The sequence below is a fragment of the Nanorana parkeri genome, unplaced genomic scaffold (genome assembly GCF_000935625.1).
Source record: "Nanorana parkeri isolate BGI_ZX_2015 unplaced genomic scaffold, ASM93562v1 scaffold214, whole genome shotgun sequence".
Lineage (NCBI taxonomy): Eukaryota > Metazoa > Chordata > Amphibia > Anura > Dicroglossidae > Nanorana > Nanorana parkeri.
Genome location: NW_017306482.1, coordinates 1,530,971 through 1,556,371, shown reverse-complemented (window position 1 = coordinate 1,556,371; position 25,401 = coordinate 1,530,971). Strand labels below are relative to the sequence as shown.

The window sequence follows — 25,401 nt, the reverse complement described above, 5'->3', positions numbered from 1 at the left end:
TAGAGAAGGGCTCTGTGGAGAAGCAGTGGCCTCTCATGCACCAGCATGCACCCCTGCTAAGTCAGAGCAAGAGTCCTCCTATGAGCAGGCAAATTTTCTAAATTGCAGTGCTCTAGGTCTGATGCTGCAAGGGGATTTGTCTGACCACTGCAGAGAGACCACTGCTTCTCAACAGAGAGCAAAGATCCCCCTCTACAGAATACTGGCCAGGGACAGGCTTTTCTACTCTGGCTGTGTCTGCTTTATAAAGAAAACAAACGGTAGGGTCCTATTCAAACTATTGCGTTGCCGTATTGCATGCATTTCTGGAAAGCACGTTACATACGATGGTGCAATGTGGCACCATTCATTCTGAATGGCACTCCAAAGCACCTTGCCGGCAGACATGCAATGCAGCACAGTGCAACTTGGGGCAGCACACTAATGGAGTTAGAGGTGGAACCTGGGGGCATAAGTCACCCCCAGACTTTTTATATTGATTGCTGGTTTTGTTCCACCTCTGAATGCTGGGTACCCCCCGCCCACGTTTGCTATGTTTCTAGTGCTGGTGAATTTTCGGCAACATTATATGGAATATAAACCAGCGGGGAAGTAAGGACCCCCTTAATGGCAGTAGCAGGTGTATACAGCATGGAGCCTGGGACCCCCCCACACTTTAATTATTATTATAATACAGAATTTATATAGCGCCAACAGTTTGCGCAGCGATTTACAATATAAGGAAGACATTACAATCACAATACAATTCAAGACAAGATGGTAAGGAGGGCCCTGCCCCTGAGAGCTTACAATCTAAATGCCTATGAGAGGTGTATAAACCTGGGAACTCAGGTGCAGAGGTCTTGCACTGAAGTCCCCTAAAGATATGAACCTGTTAGGGGATAAAACCTTCCAGGCATCATTCACCACAAACTGAGATGTTGGTTTTCAGTCTACTGACTAAGTCTAAGTTTATTATAAGCAATTAAAGTGCTTTTTGTGCTGGTTGGAGCCATGTCTGTTAAAAAATGCTTTCTTATAAATGTTGGTTCCTTGGTCCTGCGACACGCAATAGACACTTTTCTTGCTGCAGTGATGGAACCAACGGTCCCTGGTTCGAATCCTAGTTCTGCCAGGACACCATCTGCATGGAGTGTGCATGTTCTCCCTGTGCTAGTATGAGTTTTCTCCCAGACTCCAAAGACATGCTGGAAAGTTAATTGGCTCCTTCTAAATTTGGCCCTAGTATGTGAATGTTTGTGCGATAGGGACCTTAAACTTTAAGCTCCTTGGGGGCAGGGACTGATGTAAATGAATAGTATGTAAATCTGTAAAGAATAAATCAAGGCAACTGGACTTGCTGTATTTTTCTTGAAGACCTTTCACTGGCCATCCAACCAGCTCTCTCAATTCAGAATGACTTGTACAAAATATTCTCTGGGAATAAATATGGTGACTGTCGCTCCAATCCGCATAATCTGTTAGTCACAATCAGGTGTAGATGGCATTTGCATAATTGGAGCTAGGAGGTGTTAGTAACCTGCCCAGAGAGGTGTTAAAACAGCATTGTATGTGGCAGATAATAGATGTCCCCCCACTCCCCCCTACCACCTCTATTCAAGCTTGGCTTCTCCATCTCTACATAAATGGCCTCTTTCACACCTCTTTTACACCAGTCCTCCTCCCGGTCCAGGATGCGTACAATGCTGTTTGAACATCTCTCTCTGGGCAGGTTACTAACAGCTCCTAGCTCCAATTATGCAAATGAAATCTACACCTGGTTGTGACTAACAGATTATGCGGATTGGAGCGACATTCACCATATTTATTCCCAGGGAATATTTTGTACAAGTCATTCTGCATTGAGAAAGCTGGTCGGATGACCAGTGTAACGTCTTCAAGAAAAATACAGCAAGTCCAGTTGCCTTGACTTATTTTTTTACAGATATCCCATGACCTGGATGAATGAACCTTCACAGACAATAGTATGTAAAGCACTGCAAAAACTGTCGCCGGTATACAAATCCCTATTATAGAAATAAATAAACCTGCTTTGCTAAAACAGACATGTCTCTTTTTTTGGGAAGGTGATCAGGTATTGATGAGTATTAACAGGCTTTTTTTTTCTTCAATTCATGATAGTGTGACCTCTGACTGATATAGAGAAATAACTAGGTGGGAATACATTGCTGTATCTGTGTAACATTTGGCGACCATTTAACCAAATGTTGAGTTATTTAGGGATAGCTGCGTGAACTGTAATACTTATAACTACGAATCACATTTCAGTATTGGTAACAGAATATTAAAGATGATTATTGGTTGCTTCGGGTAACCGCACATTGTGCTCCTTCTCATATACCTGGATAGTACAGGGTGCAGCCAGTGGCGGGGAGTTCTAAGTGAGGAATCTGGTGGAAAAGGGCATTGAGTTTGAAGAAAAATGTCACTGCTTCTCCTTTTTTTTTTTTTTTTATAAATGTGCTACAAAACCTATTATTTCCCATGTACTTACTTAGCAGGCTGGAACCAGGGAACCGCCAACTGTCTCCGTATGCAGCGTAAGCCCCGTGGCTATATGCATTACCAGAGTAATCACTTCCTGCTGGGAAAACAAGAGCTGTCAGGTCACACAGAACAGCAGGCACAACATCTCACCTTAACAGTGCTACGAGGCAATGCGGCTGATATCTCACTCATAGGGCACCCTGCACTCCCAGATGCACACTGCAGAGTCAGCTTAGGTAAAGCAGGTCCCATGTGAGTCCAATGGTAACTGTTTTTGGGATACGTGGAAGCTTTACTGGATAAATCAATGCTTGAAGTGCACAAGATCAAAAATGTAACATATAGCAGCTAACCGGTCCTTAGATGTGGTGGCTGCATTCGTTTTTCTCCCCTTTATTTTCAACTGGTGATCCTGCTAACAAGACAGTTCCTGTCCTAGGGTGACTCCCACACAGATTCAGAACAGGGGGTGAGTGTAGTCACCTTAGGACAGGAACTGTCCGCCAGCTAGGCCACTAGCTCCTGATTTGGACTAGACCAGCGAACACCTATCCTTCTACACACCTCATTACATGACCACGTCTATTTTCTTCTTTTATAAAAATTGCAAAGAAGAACTAATGAGTACCGAAACACCTGCCAGGGTCTTGTATCTCCTTCCCCATGCTGGTATCCCCAGCTCAGCTCCTTCCACAGTCATAAGAGGTCAGTCCACCCGAACCTGATATTTTGTTTTTTAGTAGATGCTGGAGACTTCCAACACAAGCACAGTTTCTTAAATCACTCAGTGCTCTCAGAATCCCCCACATCCCCACTAGATCTCTGTGCTAGAATCCCCACTAGATCTCTGCTAGAAACCCCACATCCCCACTAGATCTCTGTCCTAGAAACCCCACATCCCCACTAGATCTCTGTGCTAGAAACCCCACATCCCCACTAGATCTCTGTACTGAAATCCCCTCATCCCCACTAGATCTTGGTACTAGAATCCCCTCATTTCCACTAGATCTCTGTCCTAGAATCCCCACATCCCCACTAGATCTCTGTCCTAGAATCCCCACATCCCCACTAGATTTCTGTCCTAGAATCCCCACATCCCCACTAGATCTCTGTACTAGAATCCCCACATCCCCACTAGATCTCTGTACTAAAATCCCCACATCCCCACTAGATCTCTGTACTAGAATCCCCTCATCCCCACTAGATCTCAATACTAGAATCCCCACTAGATCTGTGTACTAGAATCCCCACATCTGTCCTAGACATTACTGGAGGGTCCCACTCTCATAATGTATTTAAAATTATGGAGAATGCAACAGGACAAGTGGGACTGCCTATAAGAGGGCTGAACCTCCCGAGGCCAAATTTCTGTTACTGAAGCCCTTTGACTCAAGACATTTGGCACCGAATGTAACGCTCTGTTAAGACCACCTCCCAATGTAACACTCTGCTAAGACCACCCCTCCTACAAGGAACATTTGCTGATCATCACCTGGCTGTGACAAAATGTAAATAAGCTTATGTGAGTTGAGCCTATATCTACTGATTATGGGGAAAATAGTAAATCTAACACTGGGAACACATCTGGCAAGAACAGAGCCAGGAACTAATGCATACAGTTCTTTCTCCATTAGATGCAACAAGCCAATAGGTGAAGCAGTCTGATAGACTTCAAATATCTTATTTAGGTTGAATGGCCATTAGGATTTGCAGCTCAGATTTAGGCTGAGGAATGCTGTCCCTTGTCAAATACTTCATATGAATCACTGGTGAATTTGGAAGGGGTCACAGCATGGATAAAAGCTTTAATTATTATAGTTCTGGGTTAGATCGTGGACCAACAATCACAGCAGTATTCAAATTGTGTAAAAAAAGGCCAGTATCAGCTTCAGGCAATCATACTGTTTGGCCCATTATGTCAAAATATAGAATAGAACAGTGGTAGGTTACCTAAGCACTCCATCTGTGGTGAAACTACCAATCCCGTTATGCTTTTGGGAGCCATGCCTGTGGCTGTCAGTCTTGCAATGCCTCATGAGACTTGTAGTTTCACCGCAGCTGGGGTGCCGAGGTTGCCCACCCCTGGAATATAACTTCATTCTCATCTTTGAGGTTCTCAGTAACGTTGAGCACCAGCACATCTACAGCTCAATGTGGACATGGTGGGATGTGGTATGGGTGTGTAGGTAATTGACTTCCTGAAAAGTCAAGCTTTGCTTACTAGGGTTAAGCTTCTCCTGAGTTGCTCTATGATTAGAAGAATGGGACAACCTAATTCATTAAATACAATGGCCATCCCTGCCTATGATATATAGCTTGCAATGCTAAAGGCTCAGCACCAGTACTTAAAAAGAATTCCTTTTACCCAACACCGAATTGACATTCTTCATGCTGCCAGAGTCATACATAACCAGTATAGCATATAATAGGACATATATAAATGTAGATTATTGCAATATATCACTCTTACTAAATCCATGCACAAAAAATGGTATATTAAAATGGTCAAATAAAATTATTCATTATCTTTCCCAAAGCATCCTAAACCCTAAGTAGATTAGCCTAACACGCATACATAAAGGGTAAATGGGCATGCAGATTACTGGGAGCTGAGAACGGTTCTGTCTCATATACACACAGAGTTAAACTATAACTGCTTCTCTTTATTTATCTTGACCAATCTCATTTCACGCTCCAGGAGAGGAAGGAGTGTGTGCGTGCGGGTGTGTGTGTGGCTGGGGAGGGGGCATAAGTACTTTATATTTTTAACGCTGCATTAAGCGCATCTCCGTGGTAACACAGTAACACGCTGGCTCAGCAGGTTCCGGAGCTGTGAGCTGCGTGGGTGGGGTTGGGGGGAATTCGGAATTCTGCATTTCTCTTTCATTTAAATATACCTGTAGAGGTCACCTGGGGTCATCCATATTCTCAATGGTATCATTTTATAGATATGCACTAACTGGCATCTGATAAATAGATACCCTCATCTGATACCCCCATGAGCACAACCCCCAACCGCTAAATATGGCGGCATCTAACAGTAAAGGAATTCGGTACCAGCGAGACAAAACCGAAATATAAAATGATCAAAGAAAAAGACCTATAAACTAATAATGGACCAAACAACATTGATGTGTCCGTGTACAGAGACGTTAGTGCCACCTTAGCATGCGTGTGGTTCGGTTATTGTGAAGGAAATGTGCAGATGTCTCCGGTTCCAGTTTTATCTTGAGATAAACAATAGCGACCGGCTGGAGAAAATCTAACCCAGCTGAATTATTCCCCGAGGAACATTTGTCAAGAGTGCCTGCTGGTATTCCTTGATAGAGCAATTATTTCTTAGTGCGGCCAATTTGGGGAGGAATCATCATCATATGTCTATGGATACATTTACAGATAGACCTGGTGGTTGGGTATTAGGAAAAATATCTGAATGTGCAAAGTGCCCCCATCCCATCGCTCTTATGACAATGCTCATTTATGGAAATAGTAGACACCATCAGAGCTAATCATAAGGTTCAGTCTGCTTGAAAATGTTTCATGGACTTTGTACTTGGGCTTTTGTTTGAATTAGAACTGCTTTAATCCTTATACAAGGCAAGGGGAATGCCAAAGCAGCTTGATGCCAGCATAGAGGGAGGTCAACTGCAGACCAAAAAGAGGTCAACTGCCTGCTAGAAGCACCTGATCAGAAGTATCTGAAAAAACAAGATAAATCCACCTGTAAGCTGCAGTTGTCCACCTACACAAGCCCTGAATTTGCCAAGAGCTGTTCCTCTACCAACAGGTCCCTTATGTAAACAAAGGGCCAGTTCACTGTCTTTAAGAATGCAGGGGGGGGGGCAGACAGTGGGAGTAGAAAATACCCCAGCATCAGTAGGAATTAACAATGCTCCAGGTTCAGTGGTCAATTGAGAGTGATTGAGAGAAAATTACCTATTTCAGATCAGTGGGTGGGAGGAATAATACTCCATTGTTGGTGTCAGTGGGAGGAATAGTATCCCATCGTTGGAATCAATGGAAGGAATAGTGCCTCATTACAGTTTCAGTGGGAGACTTAGTGCACTAGCAATGGTGTCAATGGGAGGAATTACACCCCATTGATGGTGTCAGTGAGATGAATTGTGTCCAGTTGTTGGCATTAGTGGAAGGAATAGTTCCGCAAGGACCAGTGTAAGCAAAGGACTGTAGTTTGGAGATCACTGATCTAGAAGGATACAACCATTCGCATCTGCTGAGGTCACAGGTACCCTATACATGTGCCAACATATTTACAATCCTGACAGAACTGCAGGCATAGAACAACAAACACCCATGTTTCTTTCAATGTGGATTTCTGGTAGATACAGCATGACCAGATTGCTGCAAAGCTCTAACGATATTACGTCTCACCATACTAAACAGGGTTATCTGATCTACATTACTAACACGGTTTCACCCCTCATAGAAATTTCAGGTATGGGAAATACTTGTATGATTTGAAAACCTGATCCCTGCTCAATAGTTGTCAGAAGTCAGTAAATGCAACTTTTACTAGATCGTGGATTGTTGCCTGTTTAGGGGGCCATTACCTTGTTCATTGCCCATCTGGCACAGACACTACATTCGGCACATTGGAAAGCAATAACTTAAAAGCATAGAACAGAAGCGAAACCAGAGGAAGCTGTAAGAAAGGCATCCATAACATACCTGCAACCATTCCGGCAATAGCAGATGAAGCATAGTTTCCTTGACCACTGGGTATGTGTGGTGGATACCCTGGCAGAGTTGGCCCCACAACATCACGCCCTGTGAAAAAGTTAAGAGGAAATGTTGTTGTTCCTTGTAGCAACCCAAGGTAACATTGGAAGACTTAAAGTATACCTATCATGAGAAAAATCTAAGGGATGAAAATACTAGCTGACTGGCTGAGTCTGGCTTTAATATTTCCATGTCATAGACCAGGAGCAAACATGCAACAAATGAGGGAACAGCTCAAAAACTACCCCAACCTGTATTTTATAGATTAGAAGGTTTGCATGGGAATGTACATAACCATACTCAACTGATCCAACCACCTCTGCTGTGTTGTATGAGTGGGCAGGATATGGAGGTTTCATTTTGAAGAGCCCACGGCTCTGCAGACTCTGTGCCAAGTCCCCCACCCACTCACATTTCCCCTTGGTTTGAAGCATGGGCCCTCTCACCACCACATGCCTGATTTAAACTCTAATCTAGAGCATGGGAACCTGGTATACTATCAAACTTCAAATAATTCCACCAGCTAGTTTAAAAACCAGATTTATGAGTTTATAAGAGTTGTATTACAAAAATAAAAGCTGTTTTTTTTATATGGAGCTCACGGGGTTGGTTTACTAAAGGCAAATGGGCTGTTCACTTTGCAAAATAATTTTCCCTTAGCTTAGTGAATCTTTGCTGAATTCCATCATCCAATCATGGGCAAGCAAAAATACTGTTCTTCTTATCGTGGTTGGGTATTCTTTTCAAAGTGAATTTTCACCACATTCATTAAGCTAAGTGAAAATTCCCTCCAAAATTAACATTTGCCTATTTGCCTTTAGTAAAACTACCCCATTGAATCAAGTGTGTTGGGTGGCTTTGGAATGTCAACTGGAGTTCTGGTTTTATGACTTGGATGTTTCCTGCATGAAGACCATGAAGTCTGCCATGCATATGATGGGGATGCGGTGGACGGTTGCATGCCCATAGGCCCATAGACATTTAATTACAGTTTCCCCTTTCCAGCCATTTTTTAATTTTTTTTCTAAGAGATGTGAAAGGTCTCTGTGGTCAGAAGATAATGACGGTACTTCCTTATTAGAGACTTCCATCCAACAGAGTCCAATTACTGTTCTGTTGAGTTTGATGGGTTAGGCAACATACTACTGCATTTGTGAATCCTGTAGCACCTGCAGTTCATCCATACCTGTAACTGCCTGACTTGTGAACTGTCCATACACAGAGGTTGCGGTAGAAAATGCGCTGAAGGGCGTGGCCGCAGCTGCCGAACCGATCGACTGCAGATCCAAAAAGGCGGGGCTATATAATGACGTAGGGGTGGAGCCTGTGCTGGAACTGTCAGATGGCTCTTGTTTAATGGTGAATGATGACAGCTCTGTAATGATGAAATGAGATGGAAACTTAAAATACCAAAAGGAAACAAGCGTGGGGTATGTGTTTGGTTAATGGAGCTGCGTTGTGAAATATCAAATCCCACTGTGAACGTAATGACAATGTATTTCCTAATGACTTATGATGGTTCTGCAAAATTAATTTTTTGTGTGCTAAATTTATAATAATTCCCAATCAGAGGAAAATAAGGTTTTTTTCAATGTTGTATTTATTTTGTCTATTTTTCTCAGATTAACCAAATGCAAACCTCATAAATTACATATGCTAATGGTTGGAGTTTTTCCATGATGGATTTTGGTGGTTGAGGATTAGGCATCTAATAATATAAAATCAATCAAGAATAATCACAAACAGGTCACGCTGCCGGTGACATCACTCACAAGTAACTTTATTAAGCAAAACCAATCTGGAGTATACATAGCAGTCCCTGCTTAGGTAACGATCAGTCCTTTCAAAATTGATGTTTAGTTATGGTTAGCCCTTGGCTTGTCTTAGCTAACCCAACTGTGAGATCTCCCTGCCATCATTGCCAACTGTCCCTCTGGGAGATTTGGGCGTTCCCCCCACCTTTGTGTGTTCCAGGATCTCCTGCTGCATTATTTATAATACAAACTAAGTTAAAAAATTCAACACAGCAGGTGAAAGTCTCTAGTGATGGTCACAGCGGGTGTGCAGATCCAGGTACTCAAACTAAAGCTGGCCATACACTGAACAACTTTTGTCCAATTGTGGATGAATCAGCAAAACGTTGCTCAATGGGTGGCCATGTCGGCAGCCTCCCACCTACCAACCTTCCATAAGGAGATCAGTGAGAGATTCCTCCATACATGCTATGTATTGCCAGCTTATAGATCTCACCAATAGAGTCTTCAAAATATATATATAAAACATTGATGGGGGGTTTCACCCTTTGTAGCCTACCAAAAACTGAAATATAATTTTTTCGGTGAACTAACCTTCAACATCATGAGTATTATAATGTAAAGATATATACACATCTAATTAGAAACATTATGTACAGTATATACAGTATAAGCCTATTACATAAGTCTTTCCTTTCAATGCAATTTGGTAACTTTAAAGCAGTGATTCTCAACCTGTGTAACCTCAGGACCCACATTTGTCCTCGGTCATTAAGTCGCGACCCAAGTTCCACTGCAATGGAAGGCACGGCAGTGTGGGCTGCTGTACTGTGACGGAGCTCCGTCCATATGTGCATTGCTTGTACAGCTCCAAAGCATGCCCTGTAGAGGTGTCGGGAGTCAGAATGTGATGTCACTCCAGTCCAGGCACCACTACAGGACATGTGAGGGAGCTGTAAGCAATGCACGTATGGATGGATCTCCCTCGCGGCCATACCCCCAGCACACCCCAGCTCAAGCTGACACTCGGCAAAGGGCAGCATATTTTGAATGGCTGCTCGGTGTAAGAATGGATGGCGCTGCGCTAGGGGGAGGCAGAGGAGCCTCTCACCTAGAAAAATGGAAGGCATGCGGCGACCCACTGAACACGGGGCCGCGACCCCCTTTTGGGTCACAACCCACCAGTTGAGAACCAAGGCTTTAAAGCTTAGCATCCAGGTAAATGGCTGAATATACAGTAGAAATACGTATTTGGGAGTTCCATGCTAAAGGTTTGTATTTCTGTCTATCCATTAATTAAATTTACACACGCTTGCTATACAGGTTGGGGACCTGACTTTTCTGCAATTACACAATACAGCTTGGTCACCTCCCTGCTCACAGCCTGTGAATGGACAGTTAAGGAATAGGAACAGACTTGGCCAGAGATCTTACCTGAGAGAGAGGAGTACCCCTGGTGTGTAGACAGGTTCCTGCTGAGAGTGGCGTTAGAAGAGGCCAATGCTGATTTCCCATCATCCATTGCATTGTTGAGGAGGGGCAGAGGATAGAGAGCCTTTAAATGTTAAGACAGTTAATTAATTCTCAGTGAAGAGTGTATATGATGAGAGCAATGACACAATCTTTGGGTGTACTCACTTGCTCAGCTTTACTGTGACTAGCCGAGGGGTAGGAGTCAGGAAAGTGTTGCCTCTGGAAGGGGCACTCCAACCCATCTAAAGGGTGCTGAATGTAACCTTCTGTCCGCAGATGTTTCCGGCTCAGTCCACCACTACCCTGAGAGTCAATGCTGAGTCTGCAGCTGTCCTGATCACCTGAGAGCCACAAAAACAGAGATTATTTAATAATGTTGTGTGAAAAAAGGAAGGATGTTGTCTTATATATAGCTATTTGAGCATTAGAAAATTGATGTTATCTGAAACCCTCAGAGTAACTTGGGGGAAGGAGCTAGATCTGGATGTTTCAAATTTGACTTGGGAAGATGCACGGTGAGTAGTAGGACCCAAGAAACTCATTTTAAAATCCTTACTCGTTGGTATAGGACCCAGTACTTCTTCACAGGATAGACCCTAAATGCCCGAGATCTGTTGGAGATGTAAATCCGAACGGGGAACACTGCTCCATATATTTTGGTCGTGTACCCTTATTCAGCCTTTTTGGAGGCGGATTCATGATCTTATTTGTCAAATCACTGGAGTACAGCTGACTTTTACACCTGGAGTATACTTACTACATCTCCCTGAAAGGGATGCTGTGGGACCAGATAAATCCCTTAGCAAACATCTGATACATGCAGCCAGATCACTGATACCCAGGTTGTGGAGGGACACTAGGGCCCCTACGATCACCAAATGGGTCCATCAGGTGGATTATATTACTGAAATGGAGGAACTCCTTTTTACTAAGCAAGATAAACTAGACAAATTTTCTAGATTATGGGCTCTGTGGGGTCATTTTTGTTGTGGTGACCAATATGTAAGACCTAAATCAGGTTCTACTTTGATGTTGGAATGAGCCCTGGCGGTGTTCTTAGGAGATTTGTTGGATAAATGCCAATCCCCCACAAATATAGTTGGGGTGTATCCCTAGTGATACACATATAGCCACCTTTTTGCTATACTTGAAGGGATGAAAAGCTTATTTGACTTTCTCTTCTTGGGAAGGCTCCTTGCACTTCATTTCATGCCCTCTGACGAAATGTGTACTATGTGGTTTTTCCCCTTTTTTCATTGTTCTCTGTATTTGTATTGTTTTGTTGAGTTTTATTGTGATAATTATACTGCTTCTGTATACAGTATACCTTTTTTATGCACAATAAAAATCTTAAATTAAAACAAAAAAAGAAAATGGTAGTTATTGTATTGCAATGGAAGCAGAAATTATAATTCAAGTTGGAGAATGATTTTTGAAAAGCAAGGCTAAAGTAGAGCTATTATCCATTACAACCAATCAGAGTCCTTGTTTTCCAGTGAATAAAAGACAAAACCTGATTGGTTGGTATGGGGCTTTCATTTGCTCAGGGAGTTGCTCCAAGATGTCTTTGAGCTGCTTTGAGTTGCTTTGGCATTCACTTTGACTCAAACCCTTTTTTGGGCTCCAGGTTTTCTAAATCAATCCCCAAGTGTGTAGCTACAATGTTCCAAGTAGCCTCTTCTTTTCCATAACTACTTTTTATTTATTAGAACAGAATTCTGAAAACTGGAGCAAAATGAAGCTGCTGCCCATAGCAGCAAGTTCGGGGTCACCTCTCATTCTTAAAGAATATGGTTGGCTGGTTGATATTGCCATTGACTCGTATTTGGTTCCAGTAGCCTTTACTTCTGTTTTTATAAATCCTCCTTAGTATTTATTTACAGATTCAGGTTTATTTACTCGATGATCATTTTTATGTCAAACAAGAAAAATATATTATCGCTCCACCTCCACACCTAATTCCAGCTTTCAGGGATCACTGGTGTCAGGTTCAAAGTGCCTGCTTACCTAGTTGCAGAAAGTAATTCCTGAGAGAGTTCTGCACACAGCATAGGCTGTCTGAAAGGGTCTTATTTCTTCATATACAAAACTCCATAAAAGTATGGCAGTAACTAGTTCTGCTAATGCGTTTCAGCCATAAGAGCCTTAATCCTAGGTTTGATTAAGTCTGTTATTGCTGAAATGCCTTAGCTGAACTGTTTACTGCTGTATTTTTATGAAGTTTTATATATGAAGAAATAATACATTTTCAGGCAATCCATGCTGTGTGCAGGACTTTCTCTGGACTTACTTAATCAATTGTATCCCTGCTTTGATTGTGTGTTTTGGCAGCAGTATATTTGTATATGTAAGACTGCAGTGACATTAACAACTCAGCCCTGTAATTTATTAAAGCCAATTAGAAATGTTGCTTTCTTTACTACATCCTAATGGAAGAAGGTTTCTGATTGGTGGTATTAATTACTGCACATCAATGGTGTTTTTTTAATCAATATAATATAACAAGTCATAGAGAATATGGAAGGAATCAGGCCTTGCACTCACTGTCATCCAGTTTGTGTTTTCCATTAGAGCTGGGCTGTGTTATCCCCAGCAATCCACTGATTGAGTATGTAGAGCCAAGGGAGTCCGAATGGGGAGACTGAGGAGGAGTTACAGCTGAACTGGGAACTGTCAAGAAAGAAGACATATTCTTATGAATTAATTTACAGAAAACAAATTGTCTCCAGTATAATGCATTTCTAGTCAGCCTTTTACCAAAATACTCAGATAGCGGATCTTCCATAGGCATAAGGTACCTGTGAATAAAACCAGCCTTGAGAAAAAATACTTGCCTGGCTGTTATACTGACCACCTGCCATTCTCAATGCTAGCAAGTAGACCCTCATTCTATGTCATCATCTCAGAGTATTCAAGCTAGACAGCCAGGCAGCTATCATTTTCAGAAGGAACCCAGCAATGGCAGCCCCCTCATTTCTCCTGGGACAGGTTTCCTTGGAGTGGTTATTAAAGAAATCTTTGTACACTGGTGTTGTAAATTTACATGTATAGTTCATCAAACCTATTCCACAGGTGTAGATTATGCTGCTTGACTGTGACTTTAATGTATAAAGGTGCAGTGACCTTGAAGCATTGCCCTATACCGCATAGCTGAAAGCACATCTACATTAAAAAGATAGTAGCCAGACTCATTCGTGGTGGGTTACATGCGCCCCGACCCAACCTCTAGGGCTGGGACACACCTGACAAGCACCATCATTCTTTGGGTATCTTGGCAGGTCTGTTCTCGTCCTTCCGGGAAATCGGTCTTCCCTTAGCTACAGCAGTTGTGAGATGTACAGACGCAGTACGTTCCCCATCAACTTATACTCATTGTTATAGTCATTGACTCTTCAATTGTCATCAGTATGTCCATTTTGGAGATGGGTGTTGAGACACACCTGGGAAGTCTGTTTTTGTACTTTCTGAAAGTTCTCTTTTTGTTCTTTTGTATCTGTTTATTTGTTATGCTCAATATTTGTATTTTGAAAAAACTTTTAAATAAAGAATGCAAAAAAAAAGATATTAGCCCTTCTCCCTCAAACTTGGATAAAAAAGATAGCAAATGCAACTTTCCCAACCCAGAACAGATCCCCCCCCCTCCCCTCCCCCGTTGGCTTTCTGGAGCTGTCCCACTTCTGCAGAGATCCGCCCTGGGTGCTATTATCTTGATATATGACTTTAAGCTGGGGTGGGAGCTCCCAGCTGTACACAGGTGCAGATGTAACCTGGTCCAGGTCTACTACCAGCCTGACCAATCAGACGGTCTGCCTAGGGACCAGGAACCATGGCAGGGAGCAGGGAGTATTTACCAGCCACTCTACTAGTGCCAGTTTAATTATTGGAACTGTGCTTATGTTTCATGCCACATGCTATTTGATGTGAACCTTAAAAATGTTCCAAACATGTCCTACCAATTGGACGTGAACATTACATTTCTACTATACTATCTACAGACCAGCCTTTCTCAACCAGGGTTCCATGGAACCCTAGGATTCCTCCAATGGGTTGCTGGGGGTTCCTTGAACAACAAGAAATGTTTTCCTCCCCCAAAAAAGTAACCCCTGACAACAATGATCTTTTTAGCTATCTGTAAGGCTGGGGGGTAGTCTCTCCAATGAACGTGAATGTAAGGAGCATTTTTCCCAGTGACTATCACATGAATGTACAGTGAGCTAAAGATATACAGGGTTATTCACAAAATGGTGAAGAGTTTGGAGAAGACAGGAGAAGTGAACAATCCAGGACAATATCGCTGAACTGGAAAGTGGGCTGAATTGGAGAATATTTCCAAATCGGCTATGTTGTCCTAGATTGTTCACTTCTCCTGCCTTCTCCAAACTCTTCACCCTTTTGTGAATAACCCTGATAACAATTATTAGCTGGGGTTTCCCGAGTCCGGAAAGCTATTTCAAGGGTCCCTCCATGGTAAAAAAAAAAAAAAAAAAGAAGTTGAGAAAAGCTACTGTAGACACTAAACCTGCTCTCCCTTTACAGAGCTAGGACAATATCCACCATCAGACATGATAATTACACAATTCTACTACTGACTTACTCAGAGTTTGTCCTGGACTTAAGGATTTCACACAGGTCTCCATGGGTAAGTTAAATAATTGCTGGACTTTTGTGCGTATTATTCTGTAAAGAGAAAGATATGGACATTAGGTACTAGCAACGTTGTCTTTAAATACATCACAGTCATCACTTCCTTCAACCCAGTTTTCCCGTTCATTGACACTGTATTCTGAATCATTTGAAATAAAGGCATCATTATCCGCAGATACAAACCACATGAATGCATCAATCTCCTCAATATAGTTTATAAGTGCCTAGTGCAAAATATTGTCACTACAAGTAAGGAAATGAAATATAATTGTCTGATTCAATTAGACACCATGGTACTAATGTGTCAACATTACTACTTGTTTGTCCATTTGTTCATGCATTTCAGTGAGATATGTATAAGTCATGAAGATCTTTGAAGCCTGTTTGTGCCTCAATATTGGGCAGTTGTCTCATATTTCTGTGGCTAGAACCCTTAAGTTAGAAATTCCCAGTTTGAGTTTTCCATAACTGACCCCTGACCACTATGGTTCTAGTAAATACTCATTTCAGGAACATTACAGACATTTTAGGCCTCACATGTTATAATCTGATTTGTACAATTTCTTTTCGATCTACTAATACCTTCCTGACTGAACAGATTTTTAGGTAGGCCGTCACTTAACATAGCTTTGGTAAAGCTAACAGAGACCATACTATCAAAAGTAAAGTGTACAGAAAGCGTAAAGGCAATGCTAATTTTTTGAGAAAAAATGATAAATGCACCCTTCTTCCTAAAAGAAGAAATATACATTTATTTATTTTGCATTACAACAGGTAAAGCATCACAACCATGATCAGTGGATCATGGGTACAATGCTCCAGCTCCTGCAGACTCTCCAACCCATATCTGTACCTTGGTACAGGCATTCATAGGCATTTATATAGCGTCAACAATTTACCCAGCACACATTCATATCAGTCCCTGCCCCCAAAGAGCTTACAATCTAAGGTCCCTATCTCATGTGCATACATACAGGACTGATTTTAGAGAGGAGCCAATTAACCTTTCAGCATATCTTTGGAGTGTGGGAGGAAACCCATCCAAGCACAGAGAAAACATGCAAACTCCTTGCAGATAGTGTCCTGACCCGGATTTGAGCCAGGGACCCCCAGTGCGGCCAGGCAGAAGTGCTAACCACTACACCATTGTAATTCCATGGAGTTCTTTATTTCATGGAGAATTACATGTTGCTCTGCCATAGTAGTAAATGGGGCTTGTACTTCCTCCATATCGCAGATGCTGTGACATGCTTGTAACATGTAACATGAGACATGATCCAAACGATGAACTTAGCCTTTAAAGTCTAAGTGCACATTTCTGAGCATGTTTCATGTGACACCCGTATTCAAGGTGTGACAAGAAGCATAGTCACATCGGCACCAGGGTATACTCCCACCAATACCCAAACAGATACACGTTCAGATTAAATCCACATTGTATCCTCTTACGATACCTGTTGATGGAGCTGACGCTGGGCACCGTGTCATTGTCACAGACTCCCTCCGCCAACAGCCGGTCACGGATCTCCCAGGCAAACATGGTGGGGTTTTGCCGCTTATAATCGCCGATCTTCTCCACCACTTTAGGGGTAGCAACTTTGGGCTTTGAACCACCAATGACTCCTGGCCGGATACTGCCTGTTTCATAGTACCTACTCCAATGCAAAATAAGGTATAATTACCCAAAACCATCAGTCTGCCCCTGCCCCATGATTGCACTAGGTACGGTCACATGAATTGTATGTAAACCCCATAATCTACTTTTTAACAGGTTTGGCATCAGGAAATACTCTATACAGTTTTTGCAAGTAAATTGATTTTTGTTAATCTTCAAAGATTCTTACCTGGAGATCCTGCCTGTAACAGCACTTACTTTTGAACGGTGACAACGGTAAGAAGCACCTGTCTTGCCATTAGCAGCGACATTGTCAGCCTGTCTTGTGTTCTCCCTTAGTTGGCCATTGAGCTACCTGTCTCATAGACCTGATAGACACCCCAACTACAGGTGTGCACACGGCAGTCTGACAACGCTGCTGCTAATTACAAGGCAGTGGTGTAAAGGCATAGTCCATCTTTTGAACAATGTTATTAAATGCATATGCGTTGATAAAAGAAAAAAAAGTGCACATATTGATTTTTTTGCATTCATGCCTGCAGAAAGCTGCACCCATAATTGGTGAATTGAGGGTGCCATGGGCAGGCTCCTGTAGACTCTTCCCCCCCCCTGCAAGAGTGGTGATGTCACCACACGTGTGCCCCATTGAGATACATGAGTCCCTATGCCAGGGGCGTCCTGAGGCTGGGTGACACCCAGAGCGGAGATCGGGTGACACCCCGCCGTGACATCATCGTGCATGCGCGTGACGTTGCCGCGTGTGTGCGTGATGACGTCATCGCATGCGCGGTCGTCTTATTGACTCCTGCCGGCGGCCATCTTGGTGATAGACTCCGGCAGAGAGAGGAGGGGATGTTCACCCGGCGGGTTGAGGTATGTCGCCGGGTCCCCTCCTCTCTACTGACACTGTCGGGCTCTCGTTCCGCGACCGAGTGTCTGACTATTCATAGGGGGTGACACCAAAATGACTATCAGTCATTTTGGTGTCACCCCTCCAATGGTGGCACCCGGGTGCGGGCCATACCCCCTGCACCCCTCTTGTGACGCCACTGCCCTATGCCACACCCTGTAAATGGATCTGTGAATGAATGATGCAGCCGCGCGGGCCATGTCGAGTTCAAATGAAAAAAGGAAGCTGCGGGGAGAAGAACCCCATGGATTAGGTGAGTGGTGAAGCCGCTTTTGGGTTAGGGGGTTGGGGAATTTGACCATGTTTCATTTACACCCATATTCAGGGTCAGTAAGCTAGACTATATGATTTTAATGTTGTCAGCCTTCAAAAGGAAGTACTGTCACTGGCAGGATGTCCAGGGAAGAAACTTTGCAATCGATTAACAAAAATCAATTTGCTTAAGAAGTCTGTATAGAGTGTGACCAAAAGATGCCAATGATGCCAATGATGCCAAGCCTACTGACAAACAGAATCTGGATATATGTACATTCTAATTGTGAAATGAGATCTGTAATCATAACAACAATAACTGGTAATACATACAGTATAGTAAAACTGTTTCACAAGTCTTGTGCTGACCATATTTATTCTCCATGAGGTATAGTAATGTAGTTTTTATTTTTAGTTTTGGATGGAGTTGGGGGTCTCTGATTATTTTTGATTGCTATTCATTTGTGAATAAATTCATTTCATGTCATTGAGGCAGTCTGTATGACGGCACTGTTCTATCTCATTGCTCCTAGAATACCGGTAACAAGGACAGGGAGTAACTACGTGGGATGTGTATGTGTGTGGGAGACAATTTTTACGTTGATCACAAATAAAAAATAAAATAGGTTTCTCTTATCTAGTAAATGGGATATTGAAAAGACTTCTGTTGCCCTGGCTGAAGTGTATTTTGGGATGTGTGGCCTGCTGGCTCTTCGTAGGGCTCATTCCCATGGACACAAATACAGGCATATCAACATACAGCAGAAAATATACTGGTATTGTGTTCTGCCCGAGAGCCCCAGCTGTGGTGTATTTGTGTCCATAAGATTGTAGGCTTTACTTAGCAAGTACTTGGCTCCAAGTTCCGCGCCCACAGCCTCTTTCCCCCTCCATTACGGAGGCCCGCTGATGTCATCATGCACAATGCAGGCTCCATAAACCTGCATTATATGTGAGGGCATTGAGGGACAGTCCATGAGCTGGAGTGAAGGGGGAAACGGTGAGCGCCAACTCCTGGGGGAGCAAGGATCGGTCCCCTAAACATAAATAAGCAGTTAACCCTTACAATGCGGGGGGTAGGTTTTGTTTTTTCTCGGAGATAGGCTTTAAGGCAAAATGTGTGTGGCCAGAAAATGTCTGTTTTCGGCTATTACAAAGATAAGGGTTCTTGAATCATCTTGTATTGAGGTGGTGAAGGATCTTATACTGAATAACACTGAATAACACAATAAGGTAGATATTTTTTATATTAGGGAAGCAGTATACAGTAGTATAGTAGGAAACCTATTCTTTATAATGGGGGATTGGTTAGGTGGACACTCTGCTTCCATTGGATGTCTGGATTCCTGGCTTCTTTCCTGCCAGGAATCATGCTGACACATCCATGACTGATGTGTCAGCATGATGTGTCAGCATGCAGAGAGATGTCACAGGGATGCACGCCTAGGTGCGCCAAGTCTACAATGCGCTGCCTCACTAATATTAGGGAACTAGTATACAATATTATAGTGGGGACCTTACCCTATATAATGGAGATTTAGTTAGGTGGACACTCTGCTCCCATGGGATGTCTGGGTTCCTGGCTCCTTACCTGCCCAAAATCTTGCTGACGCATCCATGACTGACCCTCAGCTGCCGCGAGATGTCGCAGGGACGCACGCCTTGGTGCGCCAAGTCCACAATGCGCTGCCTCACCACTTCTGGGAGGGGACGCCCGTTCACAAATGCTCCTCCTAGTTGATTTAGGCCACCATGACCTGGATGAAGGAAACACGGCTGGTGTTACTCTAATGCACATATTAGGATCATTCTTCACACATAGTAAGGGACAACATCTAACATAGACTGCTGGTCAAACATGTTTAAGATGCTTTATGATGAGGTGTGTTCTAGGCAATAAAAAGATGGCTGAATACTTGAAGGCTAGATGTGGGCTTTAATTGGTATCCCTCAGCAAGATTAGACAATGTAGTTTGATAGGAACCTTATTTTAGGGTCAATGAACAGGCCTGCCTGACACTCCTGACTCCCGGATCTTTTAATGGTTGCACAATATAAGTATTTTTGAAGAGGGAGGCTATAGGTGGACCAGGTATGGGCAATTGAAAGCTGATAAAGCAATACTTGCCAGAACCTTATAACAGGTAACAGAAGCTACGGAATGCCACCACAGCAAAAACCGCTGATCCTGGATCTCACAACAGCCATTCATGTGACCAAGTGCCTACATAACGTGTCACACGATCTTTAAAGAAGGGGAGTCTTGGTCAGTTTGAGGTCTAAGGTTCCCCATAAATGATACAATCTAGCTGTACAATTAATTTTATATCTATCAAGGCTATGTAATATGAGGGCCTACCGTAACTATCCAATCAGGCAGAACATTGTATCCAATCAGGCAGACCATTCAACTGCATAATTGTTGATAGATCTTTTAGATTATACAATCAGATTTTAACATGTGGCTTAACACTTTATTTCAGCAAGGGCCATGTGACTAAAAATGCCTGTAAATTTGATCATATGACCAACTGCCATGTGATCCAAGTGTTTTGTTGCAACTGTTACATTTTCGGACTTTAACAGTATCCAGCCACCGGATAGGGGTATTACTATAGCTCCATTGAAACATGAGTTTTTCTGAGATTAAGCTTGGGATTATGCTTGGGGAAATCTTGGGAAGCATTGGCTGCCTTGCTCCGTAAGTCTATCCAGCCCCAATAGATGATACAACTAATGTACAAATAGTTCGGATTTCTTCCTCAAACTTAATTTTAGGTCAATTGGATTGACTTACTAAAGGCAAAAAGGCCAGGGGAAAATGTCAGCCAATGTGATTTTAGCAAATAAACCCAATTGTCTATTAGTACTGTCCTATAAATTCTACGTGATATGAAAACCTCTCTATAATGCTACATTGTGAATGGGTGAAAGCTGATTTCATCTGTACTGTATAGAACACCTAAGGATTCAGCTATATGTGTGCCCCCAGTGCTGTAGGTGGGTGACCCTGCATGCTGCACATAACATTAATAGATGTAACTGCTGACCTATATGCAGTGAGCTGAGCGGTCCTGTGCGGCCTCCCTCTGTGATGAGCTCTGTGGACAAACGCAGTGTTAAGATACAACAAAACTCAAATGAATAAAGTTACTTTGGGGTAATGTGAGGCTTTAATGTCTCAAAATAATCCTTAGGTTATGTATATGCAAGTACCCAAAGGAAGAGCTTAGAAAGCGATCTGTGGCCCCTCCAAAATCTATACCAGACCCTTGTCCCAGATAGAGGTCTGGTATGGATTTTAAGGAGGGATCCCATGCAATACATCAAACTCTGGAAATCGCCTTCCTTGGATTAGCATCATTAAAGGCATGATGTTGTGCGAAAATCCTGAAGCACCCTTGCGGAAGCTAGAAGGCGCCCCACGGTGCCATGACACAATGGTTTAGAAAGGCTGGTCTAGAACATAATTTCTCAACTCCAGTTCTTATATATCCCCAATGGGTCACGTCTTCACAATATCTTAGATGACAGTCTTTAGAAATGTGGAATTCACTTTCCCAACTAGTGGCATCAGCAATACTGATTAAGTCATTAGTGTGCGATGAAGGGAAACTTGAAGACATGACCTGTTGGGGTACTTGAAGTTGAGTAACACTGCTTTAGATGATACATACAATGCTGAACTGCTGGTAAAGATCTTTTCACACCAATAATGTCCACTCCCGCATGTGAAATAGGATTATGCGCAGGGCCTGCAAGTTTATAGTCCATCAGTGTCCTGTTGTCCATTGCTTAAGCCCTGATGAAGGGGGATTTTTGACCAATGAAATGCATTATCTGTGCATATCTTCTTCGCCATTTCTGAAGCCAATAATGTTTTTTTGGACTCTTGAAACAATTACCTGTTGCTCTTTTTTAGACTTAATTCACATGGATTTCTCATTTTGGGCATCCCCACCCTTTGGAGTGCCCCGTTATGTAAAGAGCTGCCAGAACCAAGCCATCAAGCCCAAATATGGCTCCTATTTGACTAGAGAACGTTTTTGGTTCAGCACATCATCCCCACTCGCCCCTAGATTATTAATATGCAGCCTTATGGCTCAGTGTAAATGAACCCTCAATTAACTAAATTTGTTATGTTACACTGTGTGATATCATAGTGAAAATCCAGATACAGTATTTTGTTTTTTAGTTTTGAGTAGGAAAGGGCTGGGTTCTATGTCAGGTTTCTGTTGCTGTCCATGGTCCTGATATAATTTGCACTTACCTCCTGTCCTGGTGTCAACCTTGTTACTGGTACAGGAAGCGTCAGGAATTCCCTCCAATGGAAAATATTGTATGTATCCCATCGCACTCCTGACCGCCAAAAAGTTCCGATATGTCAGGTGCATCAGTGACAAGTGGTTGGTGCCGCGTTTGAAGGCAATGAAAATCAGGAAGGGTCACCAGCCCTCCAAAAGTGATGGCAGCACGTCTTTTTATTGATGCATGTTCACAAAATGTTCAAGCAAAATTAGGTTTTGATGCCACACAAGGGCCACACAAGGGACCCACATTGTTCACATTGTTTGCTTGATGAAGAGACCCTGTGTGGCCCCGAAACATCATTTTGCTTCGTGATTATGTGAACATGCGTCAATATAATACGTGCTGGCATCACTATTGGAGTGTTGGTGACCCTTCCTGATTTTCATTCCCTCCAATGGGGACAAGAGACAGCAAACCTGCAAACCTGACAGCACTTCTAACCTTTATTCACCCATCATTGTATGACAAGATCACAGCATTGCATAGCTGTAAAGAAATGGCTTTACTTTTTCTGTCATTGGTGGGTAATCAGAATGGACAGTGGTTGGTTTTTGTTCTAGACGCCATTGCAAAGAGCAGCCTGGCACCTGCATACAAGCTCCATGGAGTTAGAGCTCTCAGCACTATTCCTAATCTGAAGATCGTTTTATCAATGATGAGTATTATCATCACAATTTTATTCTTTATATAACGACAACTTACATTGCAGTGCTTTACAATTTTGTCACAATAATAAAGGTGGAAGGATTAACATATTGTAATAGACAATTAAATGGTGGGAAGGTCCTACCTGCAAGTGTTTGCAATTACAAAGATATAAAGATGATGAAAGCGAAAACGAATAATAAAAAAACGCAGCCGCGCAGATCTTACCAGTCAGGGATGTGATGCCGGGATTGTATAAGAGCTGTCTTATTATTTGCACAAATAACAGTAAAAGAGTTGCTTAAGATTCTCATGATAAAGCTCCAGATGTTATGCAGAAGCTAATGGTGTGTATGGTACATAAAACAGACTGATTCAAACATTTCATTAGTAACTGGATCATGGCAAGCCTCCATTGTATGTGTATTTATGGGCTATAAGACACCGAGGATAAAGTCTAATTCATGGTATAATGGCCAGTCTTGAAGGTCAATGGGCAATCCTGAAGATCAGCTGACATTTCCCTGTCTGAGAGGACACCTTGGGAACTGTCTCAGTGGGTCTTTGTTGTGCTCTCTATATCAACAGTAGAAGTGACATATTAGACTACAAGCGCCCATAGACATTTGGTGCGATCATCAGATCCAATGAGTACCTGACATACTTTTGTTTGGCCTGGTTCTGGCATCAAGATCAATTAGGTCCTCAGATCTACATCTCCTCTAATAGTAGTGCAAAAAACAAAGTATCCTCTACACCAAGGGTAGGCAACCTCCGGCCCTCCAGCTGTTTTTAAACTCCAAATCCCATCATGCATCTGCCTCTGGCAGTCATGCTTGTGGCTGTCCACGTCTTACAATGCCTATTGGAATTTGTAGTTACACTGCAGCTAGAGGACCAGAGTTTGCCTACCCCTGCCCTGCTTCCTTACCCAAACACTTTTTTACTTAACCATCCCCTAAAATTAGTCCTTTACACGTAACAAGCTCCATGCTAAGCACTTAACCCTAAAAGTAGAACTAAAGCCATTTTTTTTGTTTTGAATAGAGTGAGGGAGGGATATAACTCCTGTTTTGTGCATGGATTTGGTAAGAGTTGTATATTGCCATAATCTACATTTCTATATGTCCTATTATATGCTATACTGATTATGTATAGCTCTGGCAGTATGAATAATGTCAATTCAGTGTTGACTAAAAGGAGTAGTTTTTTACTGGTGCTGAGCACCTTAGAGTTGCAAGATGTCTATCGTCAGCAGGGACATCTATTGTATTTAATTAACTATGTTGTCCCATTCTTCTAATCATAGAGCAGCTCAGGAGTTGCTTGACCCTAGTAAGCAAAGCTTGACTTTTCACAAAGTCAAGTACCAACACACCCATACCACGTCCCACCATGTATGCATTGAGTTGTGGGTGTGCTGGTGCTCAACAACTGAGAATCTGAATGCTGGGAATTAAGTTCTATTCTGGGGTAGACGACCTCTGCACTCCAGCTGTGGTGAAACTACAAGTCCCATGAGGCATTGCAAGACTCTAACAGCCACAGGCATGACTCCCAGAGGCAAAGACATGGTGGGATTGGTAGTTTCACCACAGATGGCGTGTCAAGGTTGCCTATACCGGTAAACCTACCACATTGTACATCTAACACATTTGCTGCGCATTCAGTGCCTGAAATGCTCCAACCACCAGCAGTCATGTTTAATTGTAGCAAAAGATAAAGGCTGTTTTTATAAGAATGTCCCTTTCATATACAGGATGCACACCTTGCTCCAGCTTGTACATCATTACATAGTAAAGCGCTGCGCAAACTGTTGGCGCTATATATAAAGACACAGGTCGTTCAGGTTCAACCTATATAGAATCCATAAATTAATTTCAAGCAGGTGACTGGGAGAAATCTATCATTTAAAGTTTATCTAAAGAGAAGGTTTTTTTGTTTTAGAGTGGAAAAGATTAAACCCCTGTCAGGTTTGTGTTAATCTCTCCAATGTTAGATGAAATTCCATCTTAGGGTCCATGACCGCAGGAGGCTGAGGCTGTACAACATAAGTTCTTCTGTATTTTTGTTCCTGCCATGGAGCCACAGGTGCTGTGTACAGCCTCTCATGGAAGTCATTGGCAGCCTCATATAGAAGTCAATGGCAGCCTCTAATAGAAGTCAATGGCAGTCTCCTATAAAAGTCAATGGCAGCTTCTAATACAAATCAGTGGCAGCCTTCTATAGAAGTCAATGGAAGTCTCCCATAGTAGTCAATGGCAGCCTCCTGTAGAAGTCAATAGCAGCCTCCTATAGTAGTCAATGGCAGTCTCCTATAGAAGTCATCAATGGCAGCCTAATAAAAGTCAATGGCAACATCTAATTAAAGTCAATGGCAACCTCCTAAAGAAGTCATCAGCAGCTTCTAACTGAAGTCAATGGCGGCATCTAATAGAAGTCAGTGGCAGCCTCCTATAGAAGCCAGTGGCTGTACAAGGGTATACAGCGTTACCTGCATACAGCTCTGTATAGAAATAAATGCAGGTTCTCCGCATCCAGCGATTTACATTCATATATATATATATATA

At 42.6% G+C, this 25,401-nt stretch overlaps 1 protein-coding gene across 5 annotated transcripts in view; it reads right to left on the bottom strand.

The window, feature by feature from the left end:
* Positions 1-25,401, bottom strand: part of PAX8 (paired box 8) — a 35,159-nt gene that overhangs the window by 509 nt on the left and 9,249 nt on the right. Inside the window, exons 3-12 of one of the 5 annotated variants that reach the window (XM_018555800.1) lie at positions 20,926-20,976; positions 19,467-19,632; positions 16,553-16,753; positions 15,049-15,131; positions 12,999-13,124; positions 10,620-10,795; positions 10,416-10,536; positions 8,414-8,602; positions 7,177-7,275; positions 2,495-2,584 (exon numbers count right to left, since the gene is read on the bottom strand). In XM_018555800.1, the coding sequence (XP_018411302.1) occupies positions 2,495-2,584; positions 7,177-7,275; positions 8,414-8,602; positions 10,416-10,536; positions 10,620-10,795; positions 12,999-13,124; positions 15,049-15,131; positions 16,553-16,753; positions 19,467-19,632; positions 20,926-20,976 (1,302 nt within the window). The remainder of the gene's footprint in view (positions 1-2,494; positions 2,585-7,176; positions 7,276-8,413; positions 8,603-10,415; positions 10,537-10,619; positions 10,796-12,998; positions 13,125-15,048; positions 15,132-16,552; positions 16,754-19,466; positions 19,633-20,925; positions 20,977-25,401) is intronic. The other 4 variants (XM_018555802.1, XM_018555801.1, XM_018555803.1 and 1 more) reach the window with 4 other exon arrangements.